This window comes from Symphalangus syndactylus, chromosome 5 (assembly GCF_028878055.3).
Source record: "Symphalangus syndactylus isolate Jambi chromosome 5, NHGRI_mSymSyn1-v2.1_pri, whole genome shotgun sequence".
Classification (NCBI taxonomy): Eukaryota; Metazoa; Chordata; class Mammalia; order Primates; family Hylobatidae; genus Symphalangus; species Symphalangus syndactylus.
Genome location: NC_072427.2, coordinates 66,768,027 through 66,786,621, shown reverse-complemented (window position 1 = coordinate 66,786,621; position 18,595 = coordinate 66,768,027). Strand labels below are relative to the sequence as shown.

General features: G+C 47.7%; 1 protein-coding gene across 3 annotated transcripts in view; it reads right to left on the bottom strand.

The window, feature by feature from the left end:
- The window catches only part of MAPKBP1 (mitogen-activated protein kinase binding protein 1), a 55,669-nt gene that overhangs the window by 18,534 nt on the left and 18,540 nt on the right, over positions 1 to 18,595 (bottom strand). For all 3 annotated transcript variants that reach the window (XM_055278838.2, XM_055278837.2, XM_055278841.2), the window contains exon 3: positions 9,424 to 9,515. In XM_055278838.2, coding sequence (XP_055134813.1) covers positions 9,424 to 9,515 — 92 coding nt within the window. The remainder of the gene's footprint in view (positions 1 to 9,423; positions 9,516 to 18,595) is intronic.

Below are 18,595 nucleotides of genomic sequence, written 5' to 3'. Positions count from 1 at the left end.
TCCTCTAACCCCTCAACTCTTCCTGTTTTTTTCCTCCTTCTTTCTCCATTTCCTACTCTTTCCTTGTTCCTGTTTCCTTTCTCTGTTTTTTTGAGACAAAGTCTCACTATGTTGCCCAAACTGGTCTTGAACTCCTGGGCTCAAGTAATCCTCCTGCCTCATCCTCCCAAGTAGCTGGGATTAGAGGCTCATGCCACCCTGCTCAGCCCTTCCTTCTTTTTTTTTTTTTTTTTTTTTTTGAGGCAGGGTCTCGCTCTGTCACCCAGGCTGGACTGCAGTGGCACCATGGCACCATCACAGCTCCCTAAAGTCTCGACCTCCTGGGCTCAAGCAATCCTCCCATCTCAGCCTCCCAAGTAGTGGGATTACAGGCACATGCCACCACACCCAGTTAATTTTTGTATTTTTTGTAGAGATGGGGTTTTGCCATGTTGCCCAGGCTGGTCTTGAACTCCTTTCTCTTTTTATACCACCTTCTAGTCTCCTGCTTCCCCTTCTAGAATGTCACAGTCAGGAGGGTTTTAAAAAGTATGACAGGCCGGGCACAGTGGCTCATGCCTATAATCCCAGCACTTCGGGAGGCAGAGACAGGCAGATCACCTAAGGTCAGGAGTTCGAGATCAGGCTGGCCAACATGGTAAAACCCCATCTCTACTAAAAATACAAAAATAAGTCAGGTGTGGTGGTGGGCACCTGTAATCCCAGCTACTTGGGAGGCTGAGGCAGGAGAATTGCTTGAACCCAGGAGGTGAAGGTTGCAATGAGTTGAGATCATGCCATTGCACTCCAGCCTGGGTGACAAGAACTAGACTCTGTCTCAAAAAAAAAAAAAAAAGTATGACAAAAGCAAGATGGCTTTGGAAACTCTGCACCCCATCACTCTTGAGCAGGCAAATGAAAATTATAACAGAGCCGGGCATGGTGGCTCACGCCTGTAATCCCAGCACTTTGGGAGGCTGAGGCAGGCAGATCACGAGGTCAGGAGATCGAGACCATCCTGGCTAACATGGTGAAACCCCGTCTCTATTAAAAATACAAAAATTAGCCAGGCATGGTGGTGGGCGCCTGTAGTCCCAGCTACTGGGGAGGCTGAGGCAGGAGAATGGTGTGAACCCAGGAGGCGGAGCTTGCAGCGAGCCAAAATCACGCCACTGCACTCCAGCCTGGGTGACAGAGAGAGACTCGGTCTACAAAAAAAGAAAGAAAGAAAGAAAGAAAATCATAAGAGTTCAAAGTCCACAGATTTAGATTTTGTTTTCCTTTTTTTTTGAGATGGAGTCTCACTCTGTCACCCAGGCTGGAGTGTGGTGGCGTGATCTCGGCTCACTGCAACCTCCACCTCACAGGTTCAAGCAATTCTCCTGTCTCAGCCTCCCCAGTAGCTGGGATTACAGGCACCCATCACCAAGCCTGGCTAATTTTTTTATATTTTTAGTAGAGATGTGATTCCACTATATTGGTAAGGCTGGTCTCAAACTCCTGACCTCAGGTGATCCATCCACCTTGGCCTCCCAAAGTGTTGGGATTACAGGCATGAGCCACTGTGCCCAGCCAGATTTAGATATTTAGGTTTTAATACTTCATGCAGTATATGAAAAGTAATAGCCCCAGGCCTGCCACCATCATGAATTCAGAGCCCAGGAAGTTCTCAGTGGTCAAACAACGTTTTCTGAACCTTCTTGCAATCTGTGCTGACCTGAGGCCCTCTACAGGCTCCTCTCTCCAGCAAAGGCTCTAGTCTGAATGGGGACAGGTTCCCTAGCTTTCTGATTAGTTACACAGGAACCACGGTAAAGGGCTTCAGCTGAGAGTTGATCTAATTGAATTGACTTGATGCATAATCCAGCCAACCATATTCCAAATCCAGAAAAACTGGGCTCTATTTGCAAGTTTATGAGTTTTCCCTTAATTCTCACCCCAAAGCAGCATTTCAGCCTTTAAAGGGTAGTGCATTAGACTGCTTAAAACACTTTCCAAGTCACTGCATACAAACTCAGTCTTCCTGGGACACAATATCCTCTGTTTCCTCCTTCTCCTATGTTCAGCTGCATGGTGGAAGAAGGGTGAATGGTGTGTGTGTGTGTGTGTGTGTGTAGGAACACTACGTAGATAGAAGCATGACTGGCTAGAGGCAATGAGGCAATCTCTCCCTCCTCTAACATCCCCCTGCCCCCAGTATAGCCTAAGAAATTCTCAGGTGTGCCATGGAAGAGCTAAGCAAGAAAAGGAAACACACAGAGGTCATCCCTTAAGCAACTATTTTTATTTCTAATTATTGATATTTGGAAGCCATCCAACAAGAGAAAGAGAGCATGCAACCACAGTCACAGCTCCACATGCAGGGACGGTAATGCAGATGCTGAAGTCAGAGCAGCATGGCCAGGGCTCCCTGTGTGCTTGACTTGTTGAGGCCCTCCTGACTTGTTCTCAAAAGCACCAAGGAGCCCTCTCAGCCTTCTTGGTGAACTGTGAGCAAGCTCCTACGTCAGCCGGGGAGAGGAGTGCGGGGCACGGTTTGTATCAATCTTTCTCTCCACATCCCCTGACCCTGCCCAGCAGGGTGAGCCCTTGCTGCAGTGCTGGCTGGGACCCACCACATGCCAAGGGCTGGGTTGGCCCAACCAGCTGAGTCCTGCAACTCAGCACCCGAGGGTGCAGGGCGGCTGCTCACTCTCACGGGAGGACATAAGGCCTCAGCCTGGGGGAGTCACGCTGTGGAGTACCGGCGCCAGGTGCTGGGCCCACTGCCCAGGAAGGGCCAAGCCTTCAACATCCCCCTTCCCTACACAAGTCCAGGCCTGCTGCTACCACAAAGAGCCCAGGATTCCCATAGGATCCACCTCCTACCACTCCCCATCCCCCGGATGGGATGAGCTATGCATGGGGCAGCACAGACACAGGGAACAGGACACACAAGGTCAACCAGGGACCCTGGGCCTTTGAATTGTTTTCTTTCAGACCAGGTAAAATCTGAGAATGACTCACAGAAGCATACCAAAGGAGTTTCTAGCCTCGCTCAAATGTCACCCTCCAGCCCTATTTATCATTACAACCCTACCTCTGTCACTGCTACTGCTTATACTGTTTCCAAAGCACACATCAATTTGTAATCATGCTTATAACTTACATTGAGGGTGGGGATCCATCTTCACACACCAGACTGCCAGTTCTGTGAGGATGGTATTTTTGGTCTGCTTTACTTACTGTTAAGTTCCCAGGGCCTAGACGATAGGCCCTCAGTAATTATTTGTAAACGAGTGAATATATCTTCAAGTCACTAGCTGCAAGATCTCAAAGCCATGGCTGCCAAGGAACCTCCTGGGTAGCAGAGTGTGAACGAGGGCCCTGGGGAGAGGTCCATGGTTCTCCCGTACCTCAGGCATTTAGGACTCCTTGAAGCTCAAGGGCAGTGTACAGGTGGAAAGAGCAGAACACTGAGGTCACAGGCCTGTCTGCTAACACACTGCGTGATCCTGGGCACCAAGTCCCAGCCTTTTCTTCTCTCAGGTCCACCTGGTCTCTCTACTGTCCCTGGCGAATGCAATACAGTGAGTAAGAAGGTAGCTCTGTGTTCCTTCAGCTCAGGTGTCACGAGAACACAGCTCAGGAGGAGAATTCTGTCACACCCAGTGCAATGCTTCAAAGCTGAGGATCTCGGCATCAATTTTAACATGGGCTGAGGAAATGGAGGGCCTCCTCAGGAGAGCAGGAGGTTCCCTCTTCTCCTCCCCACTTAAATCAACCAAGAGATCTCTTCTTAGCTGCCGGACACACCCCGTCACCTCGCTGGGACACTTCCCACCCCAGCGGGAGAGGAGCAGCTGTGCACAGGGCACTCACCCAGGCCACTCTGGCATGGGAGCCAGGAGAAACCCATTCTCAGGACTGGGCACAGGGGCCCAAAGGCTGTGCTGGGCTCGAAGGCCCATCAACCTTCCACTAGCCGGCTGAGGAAAAGGCCCAACTCAAGGGTGTTCAACTCAACTAAGTCTCTCAAAGGGGCTGTCTGGCATCCTCTAGTAGGGGGGCTTCCCGTGGGGAAACAACGGCCAAGGGACGTAGGAGCCACTAGGACAGGCTCCATGCTCAGCCTGGAGCTCCTACTCACCTCTGCCTGACACACTGCCCACCCTCCTTTCCTGTGCTGTTCCATTTCCTTTCAGAAAACTTTGTTTTGGTTTGATATTCGCCTCTGGGCCTCAGAGAATTTTCTGAGTTTTGTTTCTCTCCTTGTTTCTAGGATACCTGAGCTGGCTCCCAGAGCAACAGGCACAGGAGGAACAAGAGCGTGGGGGCTGGGGGCAGTGTAAGGATGATCAGATAAGAAAACCAGGGAGATGAGGAGGGAGGTGAAGAACCTGCTTGTGCTCACACAGAATCTGGTGGCCCCCAACATCACAGCAGCACATCAGGGAGTTCTAGAACACAGCAAAACGCAAACACCCAGAAAGAGGCCATTTGCACAGACAACTTGAAGTTCTAAGAAATCAAAAGGTCAGCGAACAGATTAGGGGCACTGCCCAGGGGTGGTCTAAGCCAAGCACACACACTCAGGAAACCTACTAGAGGTTCCATCAGGGAAGCCTGCACACCACCTGGAAGGATCATGCCTCCCAGGCACATGCACTGGGCTGAGACCTGCTCATAAACATGCATAAGCACACGCCCTTAAAGGCCAGGCCTGGAGTCCAGGGGTGTGTGAGGAAGAAAGCGGGCAGGACTCCACACTCCCCAGGGCAGGGACACAGGGCTCAGCATGCACCAAGCAGCACCCCAAGGCCTTTTCTGCCTATGCTACATCCAGCCCCAGCCCCACCTCCAACAAGAGGGAACCTGGCTTTCCCAGGCAGAGGCAAGAACAAGTGGAATTCCCCTGAGGCAGGCTGCACAAACTTATCCAGTAGAGAGGTCTTTCCATCAACTTGCTTCTCTAAGGGAAAATGGAGCCCAGCCCAGCCTTTGCCAGGCAGAGCCCGTGTGGCTCCCACAGCACCCCTACTGCAGCCATTAAACACCAGAGGACCACTTGGGAGAGACACTGACCCCAAACCCAGGGGCAGAAGTCTCCCTTGCACAGACTGAGCTGCCCATAAATGGGGCTCTTCTCACTCAAAGGGCAGGTAGGCAGCTTACAGGAAAAGCCATTTGTTAAAAATAAGCAGAAAGTGGCCGGGCACAGTGGCTCACACCTGTAATCCCAGCACTTTGGGAGGCCAATGTGGGCAGATCACCTGAGGTCGGGAGTTCGAGACCAGCATGACCAACATGGAGAAACCCCGTCTCTACTAAAAATACAAAATTAGCTGGGCCTGATAGCACATGCCTGTAATCCCAGCTACTCGGGAGGCTGAGGCAGGAGAACTGCTTGAACCCAGGAGGTGGAGGTTGTGGTGAGCCGAGATCATGCCATTGCACTCCAGCCTGGGCAACAAGAGTGAAACTCTGTCTCAAAAAAAAAAACAGTGTGGTCTTCCCCCGCTCTGTGCCATTTTAACAATCAGAGCTCTACAGTCATACTACTTGGGTTAGAACCCCAATACATACACTAGCTATGTTACCTCAAGCAAACTCCTTAAACCTTTTGGTTTTTTTAAGAGGCAGGGTTTCACTGTGTCACCCAAGCTGGAGTATAATGGCACGATCACAGTTTACTGCAGCCTTAACCTCCTGGGCTCAAGCAATCCTCCCGCCTCATCCTCCTCAGTTGCTGGGACTACAGGCACATGCCACTATACCCAGCTAATTTTTTTATTTTTACTTTTTGGTAGAGACAGGGTTCTCACTATGTTACCCAGGCTGGTTTCAACTTCTTGGTCTCAAGCAATCCTCCCACCTTGGCTTCCCAAAGCCACTGCACCCCGCCTGCTTAACCTCTTTTTTTTTTTTTTTTTGAGATGGAGTCTCGCTCAGCCGCTCAGGCTGGAGTGCAGTGGTGCGATCTCGGCTCACTGCAACCACCGTCTCCTGGGTTCAAGCGATTCTCCCGTCTCAAGCCTCCCGAGTAACTGGGACTACCAGCACCCGCCATCATGCCAAGCTAATTTTTGTATTTTGGTAGAGACAAGATTTCACTAGGCTGGTCTTGAACTCCTGACCTCAGGTGATCTGCCCACCTTGCCCTCCCAAAGTGCTAGGATTATAGGCGTGAGCCACTGCACTCTGCCTGCTTGACCTCTTTGAATCTCAATTTCCTCCTCTAAAATAGGAGGGTGATAATAGTACCCACCTCAGAGCGTTGCTCAGAATATTAAATAATTCATATAAAGTGCTTAAAAAGTACCTGGCATAGAATAAGTACAGTCATACGTCACATAATAACATTTTGGTCAACAGTGAAGGGCATGTATGACAGTAGTCCCGTAAGATTATAATGGAGCTAAAATATTCCTGTCACTTAGTGACATCTTGATGATCCTGACCCTATGTAGTTCCATGCACTAGGCTAATGTGTGTGTTTTTGTCTTTGTTTTTAACAAAAAAGTTTAAAAAGTTAACAATAAAATTTAAAGCTTATAGAAGATAAAAAGAAAATACTTTTCGGTCAGGCACGGTAGCTCATGCCTGTAATGCCAGCACTTAGGGAGCCCAAGGCGGGCAGATCACTTGAGGTCATTAGTTCAAGACCAGCCTGGCCAACATGGCGAAACCCCATCTCTACTAAAAATACAAAAATTAGCCAGGCGTGGTGGCAGGAGCCGGTAATCCCAGCTACTCAGGAGGCTGAGGCAGGAGAATCACTTGAACCTAGGAGGCAGAGGTTGCAGTGAGCTAAGATCGTGCCACTGCATTCCAGCCTGGGTGACAGAGGGAGACTCCATCTTGGAAAAAAGATAAAAGAAAAATATTTTTGTATAGCTGTACTGTGTTTGTGTTTTAAGCTAAGTGTTACTACAAGAGTCAAAAAGTTTAAAAAAAAAGTTTATAAAATGTAAGAAAGTTATAGTAAGTTAGGTTAATCTATTATTGAATATATGTTTTTAAAATAAATTTAGTGTGGCCAAGTGTACAGTGTTTGTAAAGTGTACAGTAGTGTTCTGGGCACTCACACTCACTCACCACTCACTCACTGACTCACCCAGAACAACTTCCAGTCCTGGAAACTCCATTCATGGTAAGTGCCTTATACAGGTGTGCCTTTTTAAAATATATTTTATATGATAGTTTTACCGTACTTTTTCTATGTTTAAATATACAAATACCATTGTCTTAGGATTACGTACAGTATTCAGTACAGTAACCTGCTGTGCAGGTTTGTAGCCCAGGCGCAACCAGCTACATCATGTAGCCTAGGTATGTAGTAGGCTATACCATCTAGGGTTCGTGTAAGCACACTCTGTACTGTTCACTCAACAACGAAATTGCCAAATGACACATTTCTCAGAACATATCCCCATCATTAAGTGACACATGACTGTACTTGATTGATAAAGGTAGCTTTTTTTGGTGGTGGCTTGTTTTTTTTAAGACAGACTCTCTCTGTTGCCCAGGCTGGAGTGCAGTGGCGCAATCTGGGCTCACTGCAACCTCCACCTCCTGGGTTCAAGTGATTCTCATGCTTCAGCCTCCCAAGCAGCTGGGACTACCAGCGCCCGCCATCACGCCCGGCAAATTTTTTTGTGTTTTTAGTAGAGACAGGGTTTCAACATGTTGGCCAGGCTGGTCTCCAACTCCTGACCTCAAGTGATCTGCCCACCTTGGCCTCCCAAGGTACTGGGATTACAGGCGTGAGCCACCGGGCCCAGCCTGATAAAGGAAGCTTTTTTGATGAGGTGATAAAATTAAGCAAATCATGTATCTAGTATAAAAACTATAAAAGTTGCTATGAAAATTACATTGGGGAATGAACTAGGCATTACCAAGTTAATGGTAGAGTAAGAAATGTACAGCAGTAGCCCTACTCATTTTCACATTCCTGTGCCTATCAGCATGGAACAGAGGGAGCCGGAAGCAGGAGGGGTTCCAAGCTTTCTCCAGAAGCCTGAAGAAACTATGGTTGGAGGTTTCCCACTTGTAGGAGCAGAGGAGTGAAAAGGCAGCAAGAGAAAGAATAGTGGCCCCACTCCCCTACTTCTCTTCTATGGCACTGATCTCTCCCAAAGCGACTAGAACAGATGAATATTCATAACAGCATTATTCATAATAGCTAAGAAGTAGAAACAACCCAAATGTCCATCAACTGAAGAATAGATAAAATGTGCTACATCCATCCAGTGGAATATTATTCAACCACAAAAAGGAATAAGGTAGCGATACAAGCTGTGACATAGATTAACCCTGAAAACATTATGCTGGCCAGGCGTGGTAGCTCACGCATGTAATCCCAGCACTTTGGGAAGCTGAAGCGGGAGCATTGCTTGAGCCCAGGAGTTTGAAACTAACCTAGGCAATAGAGTTAGACCCTGTCTCTACAAAAAATGGAAAAATTAGCTGGGCATGGTGGCACACACCCATAGCTCCAGCTACTCAGGAGGCTAAGGCAGGAGGCTGAGGCTGCAGTCAGCCATGATCATACCACTGCACTCCAGGCTGGGCAACAAAAAGAAGCCAGTTACAAAAGGCCAAATACAGTGTTATCTGATTCCGTTTATATGAAATATCCAGAATAGGCAAATTAATGGAGACAGTGGTTGCCTAGGGATGAAGGTCTGGTAACGTGGGGTGGGAATGAAAAGTGACTGATAAGAATGGGGCCAGGCACCATCACGCCTGTAATCCCAGCACTTTGGGTGGCTGAGGCAGGTAGATGGCTTGAGCTCAGGAGTTCAAGACCAGCCTGGGCAATGTGGTGAAACCCCATCTCTACAAAAAATTAGCCGGGCATGGGGCAGTGCGCCTGTAGTCCCAGCTACTCGGGAGGCTGAGGTGGGAGGATTGCTTGAGTATCGGGGGTGGAGGTGCAGTGAGCTGACATCGAACCACTGCACTCCAGCCTAGGCAACAGAGCCAGAACCTGTCTCAAAAAAAAAAAAAAAAAAAAAAAAAAAAAGGGAACAAGATCATGAAAATGTCCTAAATTTGATTGTGGTGATGGGTGCACAACTCTGTGAATATACTAAAAAACTACTGAATTGGGTATTTTAAATAGTGAGTTATATGGTACGTGAATTACATCTCAATAAAGCTGTTTTTTAAATGACTAGAAGGTAGTTATTGAAGATGGTGCTGGGAACTGTGTGTAACATAAAGTGTAAATCTGTGTGTGGGAGGTGGGGTAGATAACCGAAAAGCAGGACAGGATGGCAACAATGACAGCACCCGACAAGGAACCTTTACCTGGTCCTGCGTCTCTTTACAAAAATGACAACAAAACATTAACCTGTATCTATCTTCCAGAAGATACCAGAAAACCCCTGCCCACCCCAACTGCTCTAGCGTGGCTATAAATTCCCATGCATCAAGATCTCTTCCAAGGCACTTACTTACCCTGCTGGGTAGGCAACTAAACCTGATCGGGGGTCACAGGCAAGTCCTCTGCCTCCAGACACTGTAATTCCCAGCACCTTCTCCAAGGTCACCTGTTAGAGGAAGACAGAAGTGACATGTTATAGACAGAGTGTGTTTGGGAAGAAGGTGCTGAAGGTACTTAGGACCATTCTGAGGCACTGGCTACTTTCCAGACACCCATGTCTTCAGGAGAATGGAGCTATGACTTCTGCAGCTTCTTCTGTTCTGCCCACCGGGCTTCTTGATCACACGGGAAAAACCCAGCGTGCATCACCTATTTTCAGCAGGCTCAGTCTGCTGGTACCACAGGAAAGAAAACCAACTCATTAAAGCATAACTCATGGCCACAGAGGAACAAGCATTCCCCAAAACCAGGAAGGCACCATGTATAAGCTAGAGCCTGGGATCCCCAGACTAGACTCTTGGGTCTGTGAGACTTGGGTGAGGCCACCAATCTTTGTGCTTTGGCAGGCATGAAGGAAAGGCCACTCTGACCTACCAAGAGCCAAAAGAATGTTAGGTATCAATTAGGTGACTCAGAATATCCCTGACCTTTGCATTCTGTCATGTTCTTCCCCTCTGTCAGAGGGCTCCACCTCCCAAATGTCTGCCAGTTCGTACAGACTACAATCCAAGGAGGCACAAACAGGGCTTAATACTGTGTTTTACAAAGCACCGATGCTCAGGGTACTCTAATTATTATTATTAAGCTGCAACTCCCACAGAGATGAAAGATAAAATGCTCAGAGATTCAGAGAGGACACGGCCACGGGAGACACTCATCACTCTCATCATTAGTATTGTTACCCCACACTGTCTGCAGGCCCCAGGACCCACAGGAACTAACCTAAAATTAATTCATTGGTCTTTCTGCTAGACGATGCCAAGTGAGATTGAGACTTCCCTCTAACCTCTTGCTGTCACTCCACGTCATCCTCTGCTCTGGGTCTTTCACTTGCTGCTCCAGGTCTTTACCTGCTCCAGGACTGTGCACTCCCTGCACTGGCCCTGCTCAAGAATGTCCCTGATCTCCCCTGGCTCAGAGAGTGGGGCTTCAGAATGCAGGACGGACATGTGAACAGGCTAGACAGCACTCTGCTATGAAAACACTGACCCTGAGGAGAGTCTCAGAGGCCCTAAGAGGGCAATGTAAACCAGAAACATGTAGGGTGGATGCTTGTGGCAGGGCGATCTATTCCTAGTCCAGGCCAGTTTCTAGAGAGGGGAGACTCAGAATCAATTAGGACAGTTTTGGAGTTTCTCCTTCTCTCTTATTGCTCCAACCGCAGAATTAAAAGTACTCCTAGAGGGGCCAGGTGCAATGGCTCACGCCTGTAATCCCAGCACTTTGGGAGGCCGAGGTGGGTAGACCACTTGAGGTCAGAAGTTTGAGAACAGCCTGGCCAACATAGTGAAACTCCGTCTCTACTAAAAATACAAAAATTAGCCAGGCGTGGTGGTTGGTGCCTGTAATCCCAGCTACTCAGGAGGCTGAGGCACGAGATTCATTTGAACCTGGGAGGTGGAGGTTGCAGTGAGCCGAGATCACGCCATTGCACTCCAGCCTGGGTGACAGAGCGAGACTCCATCTCAAAAAGTACTCCTAGAGAACCTGTTTAAAATTTTTTTTTTTTTTTTTTTTTTTGACACAGACTCTCACTCTGTCACCCAGGCTGGAGTGCAGTGGCGCCATCTCGGCTCACTGCAAGCTCCACCTCCCGGGTTCACGCCATTCTCCTGCCTCAGCCTCCGGAGTAGCTGGGACTACAGGCGCCCACCACCACATCCGGCTAATTTTTTGTATTTTTAGTAGAGACAGGGTTTCACCATGTTAGCCAGGATGGTCTCGATCTCCTGACCTCGTGATCCACCCACCTCGGCCTCCCAAAGTGCTGGGATTACAGGCATGAGCCACCGCGCCCGGCTGAACCTGTTTAAATTCTTATCTCTGAAGATCATTTTAGCTTGAATTAGGTTGGAAGGAAATGCCCTGTGGTGGCCAAAGACCAAAATAAGTCTCCTGAGATGTTACATTTAATACCTATTCCCTAGAAAGGTCCCCAAGGGTATCTGTGTATCTTGGGGATGCAGACGAGGAATTCTAACATGTGTCTGCTCACTGGTAGATGTGGTTTCAATACAGAGCAGCAACCCACAGCCACCTGGCAAGCACCAAACTTGCCAATTACCCTTGCGCCGATCTGAGGCACTAAACCTAGTGTGGAATAAAGTAACTTTGGCCTTCTCTATACATTCTTGATAGGTTCCCCTAACTTATGCCTCCTCTACTTTTTCTCAGCTTAATGAACCACTGGGACCTAGTCACCTATTACTGACTGGAGAGCAACAAAATCATCCTGGGGAAGTCTGGGGGATACTCAGTTTCAGTCACCACGTCATCCTGGCACTGAACCTTCAACTCTGTCCCAGAGGAGGGGATATTTAGGGACATTCCTGCCACACCCACCGCCTTCTGCAGACAGGAAAGAGAAGGGCCTCAGGCTGGCATTACCCACACAGCTGGGAGAGGCCACAAAATCAAGTGTAGTGAGCTAAAGGGCTGCTCAACTCTTATTTTCTCCTGGTAATCTGATTAAAGGTAAATCCTTTGGATTCAAATTTGCATTGATCCCTTCCGTCCCTCATGCTTCAGTGTTGGTCCCAAAGAATTACACCAAGTCAGTTGGTTCTCAGCTGATCTTCTTTCTAACAGGAATTTGGGTAGGTGTTTTGTGGGTAGATGATCCAATTCCAAAGAGAATTAATTCTCTAAAGCAAGAAGGAGACGTGGGCTACTAACACTCTAAAGACCAGTGTTTATCAAAGTTTTTTGGCCATGACCCACAGTAAGGAACACATTTTATATCATGACCCAGTATATAGAGACGTGTGCGCATATGCATAAAACTGAAAGTTTCACAAAACAATATACTATTGTTAATCCTAGAGTACAATATATTCTATTTTCGATTATATTCCATTTCATTAAAAAATAATTCTGGTCATGGCCCACTTTACTGATTTCATGACCTACAAATGGGCTGGAAGCTCTAGTTTGGGAAACCCTGCTACGGACCATCTCTTTCTGCCAGGCCTGGGAGACAGGCTCTGATCACCGGCAGCTTTGTGTTCCTTAGTCATTTTCCTCCTAGGACTCTCAGCAGTGGAACATACTTCTGCACTAGGAAAACCCCACAGGCAGGAGTTTGCCTGGGCTCAAAACTTGGCTGATTTTCAAAGGATTTATGTTTTTGGCTTTTTCTGGCTTTCTAAGCAGCTATCCAAGGGGGGGAAAAAGGCAGTTTCCTTTGGCTCTGTGGAAGGGGAGGAGCAGGGGAAAACATTCAGGGGCATCAGCTGGTTTTTATTTTATGTTCTTAACTCAAACCAGCTTCCTGTTTGCAGGGAGGTTTTGTGTTGAGCTCCACTTTCAAAGGATCTAAGAGTCCAGAGTTCCTGCAAGGCCTCCAACATCTAGGCTTATTTTGCAAGGCTTCAAAATGATGGACTTCATAAACTGACTCTCCCTCTGATAACCTTCTTCCTCGCCTCCTTTCCAAGAAGGTGGTAGAGCTTCCACCTGCCCTAGAAGATGGAGACAAATTTGAACATCCCCTGCAAACACGCCCCAGGTTCAATGCATTCAAGTTCAATCGGTGGTGTGCTGGAGCTGGCTTGCACCAACTCAAGAATGCTGACTGGGCACAACTTTTCCCACATTCAGTGCTAGCACACGAGTGGCCCTGAAATCACCACCGCAGGACGACTTACATCATGGAAATCAGCAAAGGCTCACAAATCTTCCAAATCACAGTTTTTTCCCCTCTCAGAGAGCCTGTAACTATTTACCAGCATGCCACTTAGTTCAAGTCACTATTATCTCTCACTTGGACTGTAACACCCATATGCTCTCCCTGCTTCAGGCCTTACCCCCTATAGTCTTTTCTCTCACATGGTAGGTCACAGGGATTCTTTTAAAATATAAATGAGAGGCCGGGTGCAGTGGCTCACGCCTGTAATCCCAGCACTTTGGGAGGCCAAGACGGGTGGATCACGAGGTCAGGAGATCGAGACCATCCTGGCTAACAGGGTGAAACCCTGTCTCTACTAAAAATACAAAAAAAATTAGCCGGGCGTGACGGTGTGCACCTGTAGTCCCAGCTGCTGGGGAGGCTGAGGCAGGACAATGGTGTGAACCCGGGAGGCGGAGCTTGCAGTTAACCGAGATTGCACCACTGCACTCCAGCCTGGGCGACAGAGCGAGACTCTGTCTCAAAAATAAATAAGTAAATAAATAAATAAAAATAAAAATAAAATATAATATAAATGAGATCATGTCACCATTTTGCCCCAAACCCTCCAAATGGCTTCCCATCTCCCATAAGTTCAAATCCAAATACTCTACCCAGGCCTACAAGGCCCTAAATCATCAGGCCTCTGGCTACCTACCTCTCTGACCTCATTTCCTACACCCTCCCCTTCATTCACTCACTCACTCCACCCTAGCCACCTTACCAACTTTAAGCAACTTAAGCCAATTGTAGCCTCAGGTCCTTCGCATATGCCATTCCTTGGACTAAAAAGTTCTTCTCTCAGCTATGCACAAAGCTAATTTCCTGAAGTCTTTGCTCAAAGGTCTCTTCCTCAGAGAGAGCCTTCTAGACTAGCTTTACTGCCATAATCTTACACCCAACTTACCCAGCCTTAGTTTTTCTTTTTCTTTTTTTCTGGTTTTTTTTTTTTTTTGAGACAGGGTTTCACTCGTCACCCAGGCTGGAGTGCAGTGGTACCATCTCGGCTCACTGCAACCTCTGCCTCCCAGGTTAAAGCAATTATCCTGCCTCAGCCTCCCGGGTAGCTGGGATTACAGGTGCCCGCCATCATGCCCGGCTAATTTTTGTATTTTTGGTAGAGACAGGGTTTCACCATATTGACCAGGCTGGTCTTGAACCCCTGACCTCAAGTGATCTGCCCGCCTCGGCCTCCCAAAGTGCTGGGATCACAGGCATGAGCTATCACGCCCAGCCACCCAGCCTTTTCTTCACAGCTCACAGAGGCAGGTAGCAACCCAACATTGATTATATCTCTGTCCATGTACTTACTGCCTGTCTGTCCCATCCGAATGTGAGCTCTTTGAGGACATGACCTAGGTTGCTGTCCCCCATGGATGTATTCCCAGCACTTTAAAGTCTCTGGCATACAATGGGCACTTGATACATATTTAAGGAATAAAGGAACGCCTTACAGAGGCTTCAGAAACAGTGAAAGCCCAGGAAAACTGGGGTATTTCAGGCCAATAAAGTTGTTCTCCACAAAGTATCTAAAACTGGTTGTGACAGAAAGGCAATGACCAGCCGAGGACAAGCAGAAAGGGTACTTAATGGTACGGGTAACATTTTGTTTCTTAAGCTGATGGTAGGCACACATTGCCTATTATTCCACGTCTTTATTGTATGTCTTAAATATTGCATAGCAAATATTAAAAAGAGAGAAAAATATAGTGGAAGATGTGGTGTGGGGCTCAGGACCTTATGAGCAACATCCTTCTATAACTCACATCCCCACTTCTCTCTCTAGCCTCAAGCCATTTCGTTGACACTCACTGACCTGGCAATGTGGAGGGAAAGGGTATGATGAACTCAAAAATCTGGTTTTTTGTTGTTGTTGTTTTGAGACAAGTCTTGCTCTGTCACCCAGGCTGGAGTGCAGTGGGGTGATCTCAGCTCACTGCAATCTCCGCCTCCAGGGTTCAAGTGATTCTCCTGCCTCAGCCTCCCGAGTAGCTAGGATTACAGGCACCCGCCACCATGTTTGGCTACTTTTTGTATTTTTAGTGGGGAGATGAGGTTTCACTATGTTGCCCAGGTTGGTCTTGAACTCCTGACCTCAAGCAATCCACCCACCTTGGCCTCCCAAAGTGCTGATTACAGGAGTGAGCCACTGTGGCCTGCCAAAAATCTGTGTTTGTATTTAAGTTTCTCATGTCTATCCTTATGCAGCTACGTATTTGTATAATTCTTTGATATGTCACAGAACCACCATCATGAGTACTCCTCTTTCTGACTGCTATGCACAGCAGCAGGTGATGAGATGGGCCCCTTGGCCTGGGTCCCCATGCTGACCTTCACTGAATACATAGCATGAGCAAGAAATAAACTGTTGCTTAAGCCAGGGGGATTTTTGAGGTGGTTTGTTATCAAGCAGGACCTAGCCCAGAGATTCTCAAACTTTTTGGTCTTGGGACCTCTTCACAGTCTTAGAGCTTATCAAGGACAACAGAGAGCTTCTGTTTATGCAGGTTATATCTATCCATATTTACTATATTTGAAATCACAATCGGAAACATTAAAAATATTTACTAAATCATTTAGAAATAACAATAAACCCATTACATATTAACATTCTTTTTTTTTTTTTTTTTTTTTTTTTTTTTGAGACGGAGTCTCACTGTGTAACCCAGGCTGGAGTGCAGTGGCACAATCTCGCCTCACTGCAAGCTCACACTATTCTCCTGCCTCAGCCTCCCGGGTAGCTGGGACTACGAGCGCATGCCACCACGTCTGGCTAATTTTTTGTATTTTTAGTAGAGACAGGGTTTCACCGTGTTAGCCAGTGTGGTCTCGATCTCCTGACCTCATGATCTGCCCATCTCGGCCTCCCAAAGTGCTGGGATTACAGGCATGAGCGACTGCGCCTGGCCCACATATTAACATTCTTATTAAATATAACTTTATTTTCCAAAACAAAAATAATTAGTGAGAAGAATGGCACTATTTTACATTTTTGCAAATCTTTTTCATATCTGGCTTAACAGAAGGGAGCTGGTTTCTCATATCTGCAACTGCATTCAATCTGTTCTGACGTTATCTAGTGGAAGTATGCGAAGAAAACCTAGCCTCATTTGGATATGTAGTAGGAAACAGGATATCATGGACCCCCTAAAGGGGCTTTGGGGACTCCAGGCTTCTCAGACCACACTCTGAGAACCAATGACCTACCCCTCTAAATACTCCTGCATCTTTCCACATGAGGAAGCAAGCCCACACGTGAGAGAGTTCTGGCCTCAAGGATCGCTTGAAGAAAGTGAGGTAGGAAAGAGGCCCTGTGAGAAAATAACTGTCCATAAAGTCTGGGATGCAGCCCAAAGTTCTGACAGGAACTTCAGCTCCAAACCTTCAAGGCCCAAATGCCGATGAAATACAGCCCAGGAGACACACCAGTCCAGGCAACTGTGTCTGGGCAGTGACTTGGGACACAACCGCTGCAGGCAGCTGGCACCCTGACCCATCCATCTACAGCTCTAGGAACACTGCTTCATGCACAAGTGGAAACTCAGAAGGAAGAAGAAAGGACCCACTTGGTTCTCCACAGTGAGCTCCTCCACACCCAGAATGCAGCCTCGAAGCACGGAGAATACCCAAGCTGTGACCCAGCTTTTGCTTTGGCAGTTGGACAGTGTTGAGATGGAAGAAAGTGTATACCAACCTGACAGAGGTGTCATCTTTCCCCTGAAGCAAGGCTACTGGAGGCAGAATTACTACAAGTATAATGCGAGGGAGGGCTTGAATACCCACCACTCCCAGTAGGAACTAGGCAGAGCACTATCGTATCCTCCCGAGAGAAAGAGGGCCAGCAAAATCATCTCTCGCTTTAATAAGATAAAGGGGTAACTTCATACTAACCTATTCCCAGGAGAGAAAGAAAGAATAAAGCCACGTGTTTAAGTGCTCTTCTGGCTCTCATTAAAGTAGATGGAAAAAACAGGTGGCGTAGAGTCAAGAGACAGGACTGCTCATTCATACTAGATGGAACAGCAGTTTCCAGCCTGCAGATTGCAGTCTATTTTTTTTTTTTTTTTTTTGAGATGGAGTTTTACTCTTGTTGCCCAGGCTAGACTGCAATGGCACAGTCTCGGCTGACAGCAACCTCCACCTCCCGGGTTCAAGTGATTCTCCTGCCTCAGCCTCCCAAGTAGCTGGGATTACAGGCATGCGCCACCACGCCTGGCTAATTTTATATTTTTAGTAGAGACGGGGTTCCTCCATGTTGGTCAGGCTGGTCTCAAACTCCCAACCTCAGGGAACACCTATTTTTAGAGCATGGAGAAGATGAGGTACAGGCAGTGAGAAAGAGAGGAGGAGAACCAGGAAGCCAGTGAAGTGGAGAGCTCCCAGAAGGGAGGGGTGATTAATAGTGAGTGCTGAAAGAAATGAAGGAGGCAAGGACAGAACTCTCCAGAGTCCAGAGCCATCCTCAACAGAGGTGGCACAGTATAAGGTCCCAAGTGGTCCCAGAGCCCTAAACATACAATCCTAGACACTGGGCAGGGCCTTCGAAGCTTTTCTGCTCTCTCAAGTTCCCGGATCTGATCAGTCCACGAGCTAGAGGACAGGCACTAGCCAATGGAAGCGAGTCCAAGTGGAGCCAAGACAGTGGCACTGTTAGGAAGGGCTTCCTGCTTGGACCCACAGCAGAAGTTGGCAGGAAATGCTTTCCCTTTTAGTGTGAGGGACCACTACAGGGAGTCTGCAATGGCACGGGAGTGGCTGCTCCCTTGAGATAGAGAACTAAGAGACCAGAGTCACAAAAGGCCAGGGTCCCCTACAATTTGGCTGACCTCATACTGGTAAGGAAACCCCAGCAACTGTGAGGAAAACGATCTGTTTTTGTTGCTATGTTTTGTTGCCACCAGCTACTTTCTTTCCCTTTTTCCCTTCCCCCACTTCTCAATCCCACTCAATTCAAGTTATAAATACCTGAGTTGTAAGTCATTCCAGCCAAACCATGGACTTGGTATTTCTATAAAAAAGCATGTCAGAGACCTGTCCAAGGCAGAGCACTCTACGCCTTCCTCCCTCTTCCTGCAGGTTAAGAACTATATTTGTCTCTTGCCCACACACTACACTCTAATCTCACAAAGCAGATTCTCTACCAGATTCTGAGAACTGCCACTTACGAAAAAGCCACAGAAGAAGCCAAGGCCAGGAGGCTTTGTGCAGAGAATTAGACAGCAGGGCAAAGACCCAGTGACCAGACCTGGGAGTGGGGAGCAAGGGCAGGTATCATGCCCAGGCTAACTCATTCCTATTGCTTCAAAGTTCAAAGTGCCATCTGGTCAGAGGTAGGCAGGGGCACAATGGCCAGTCGAAGA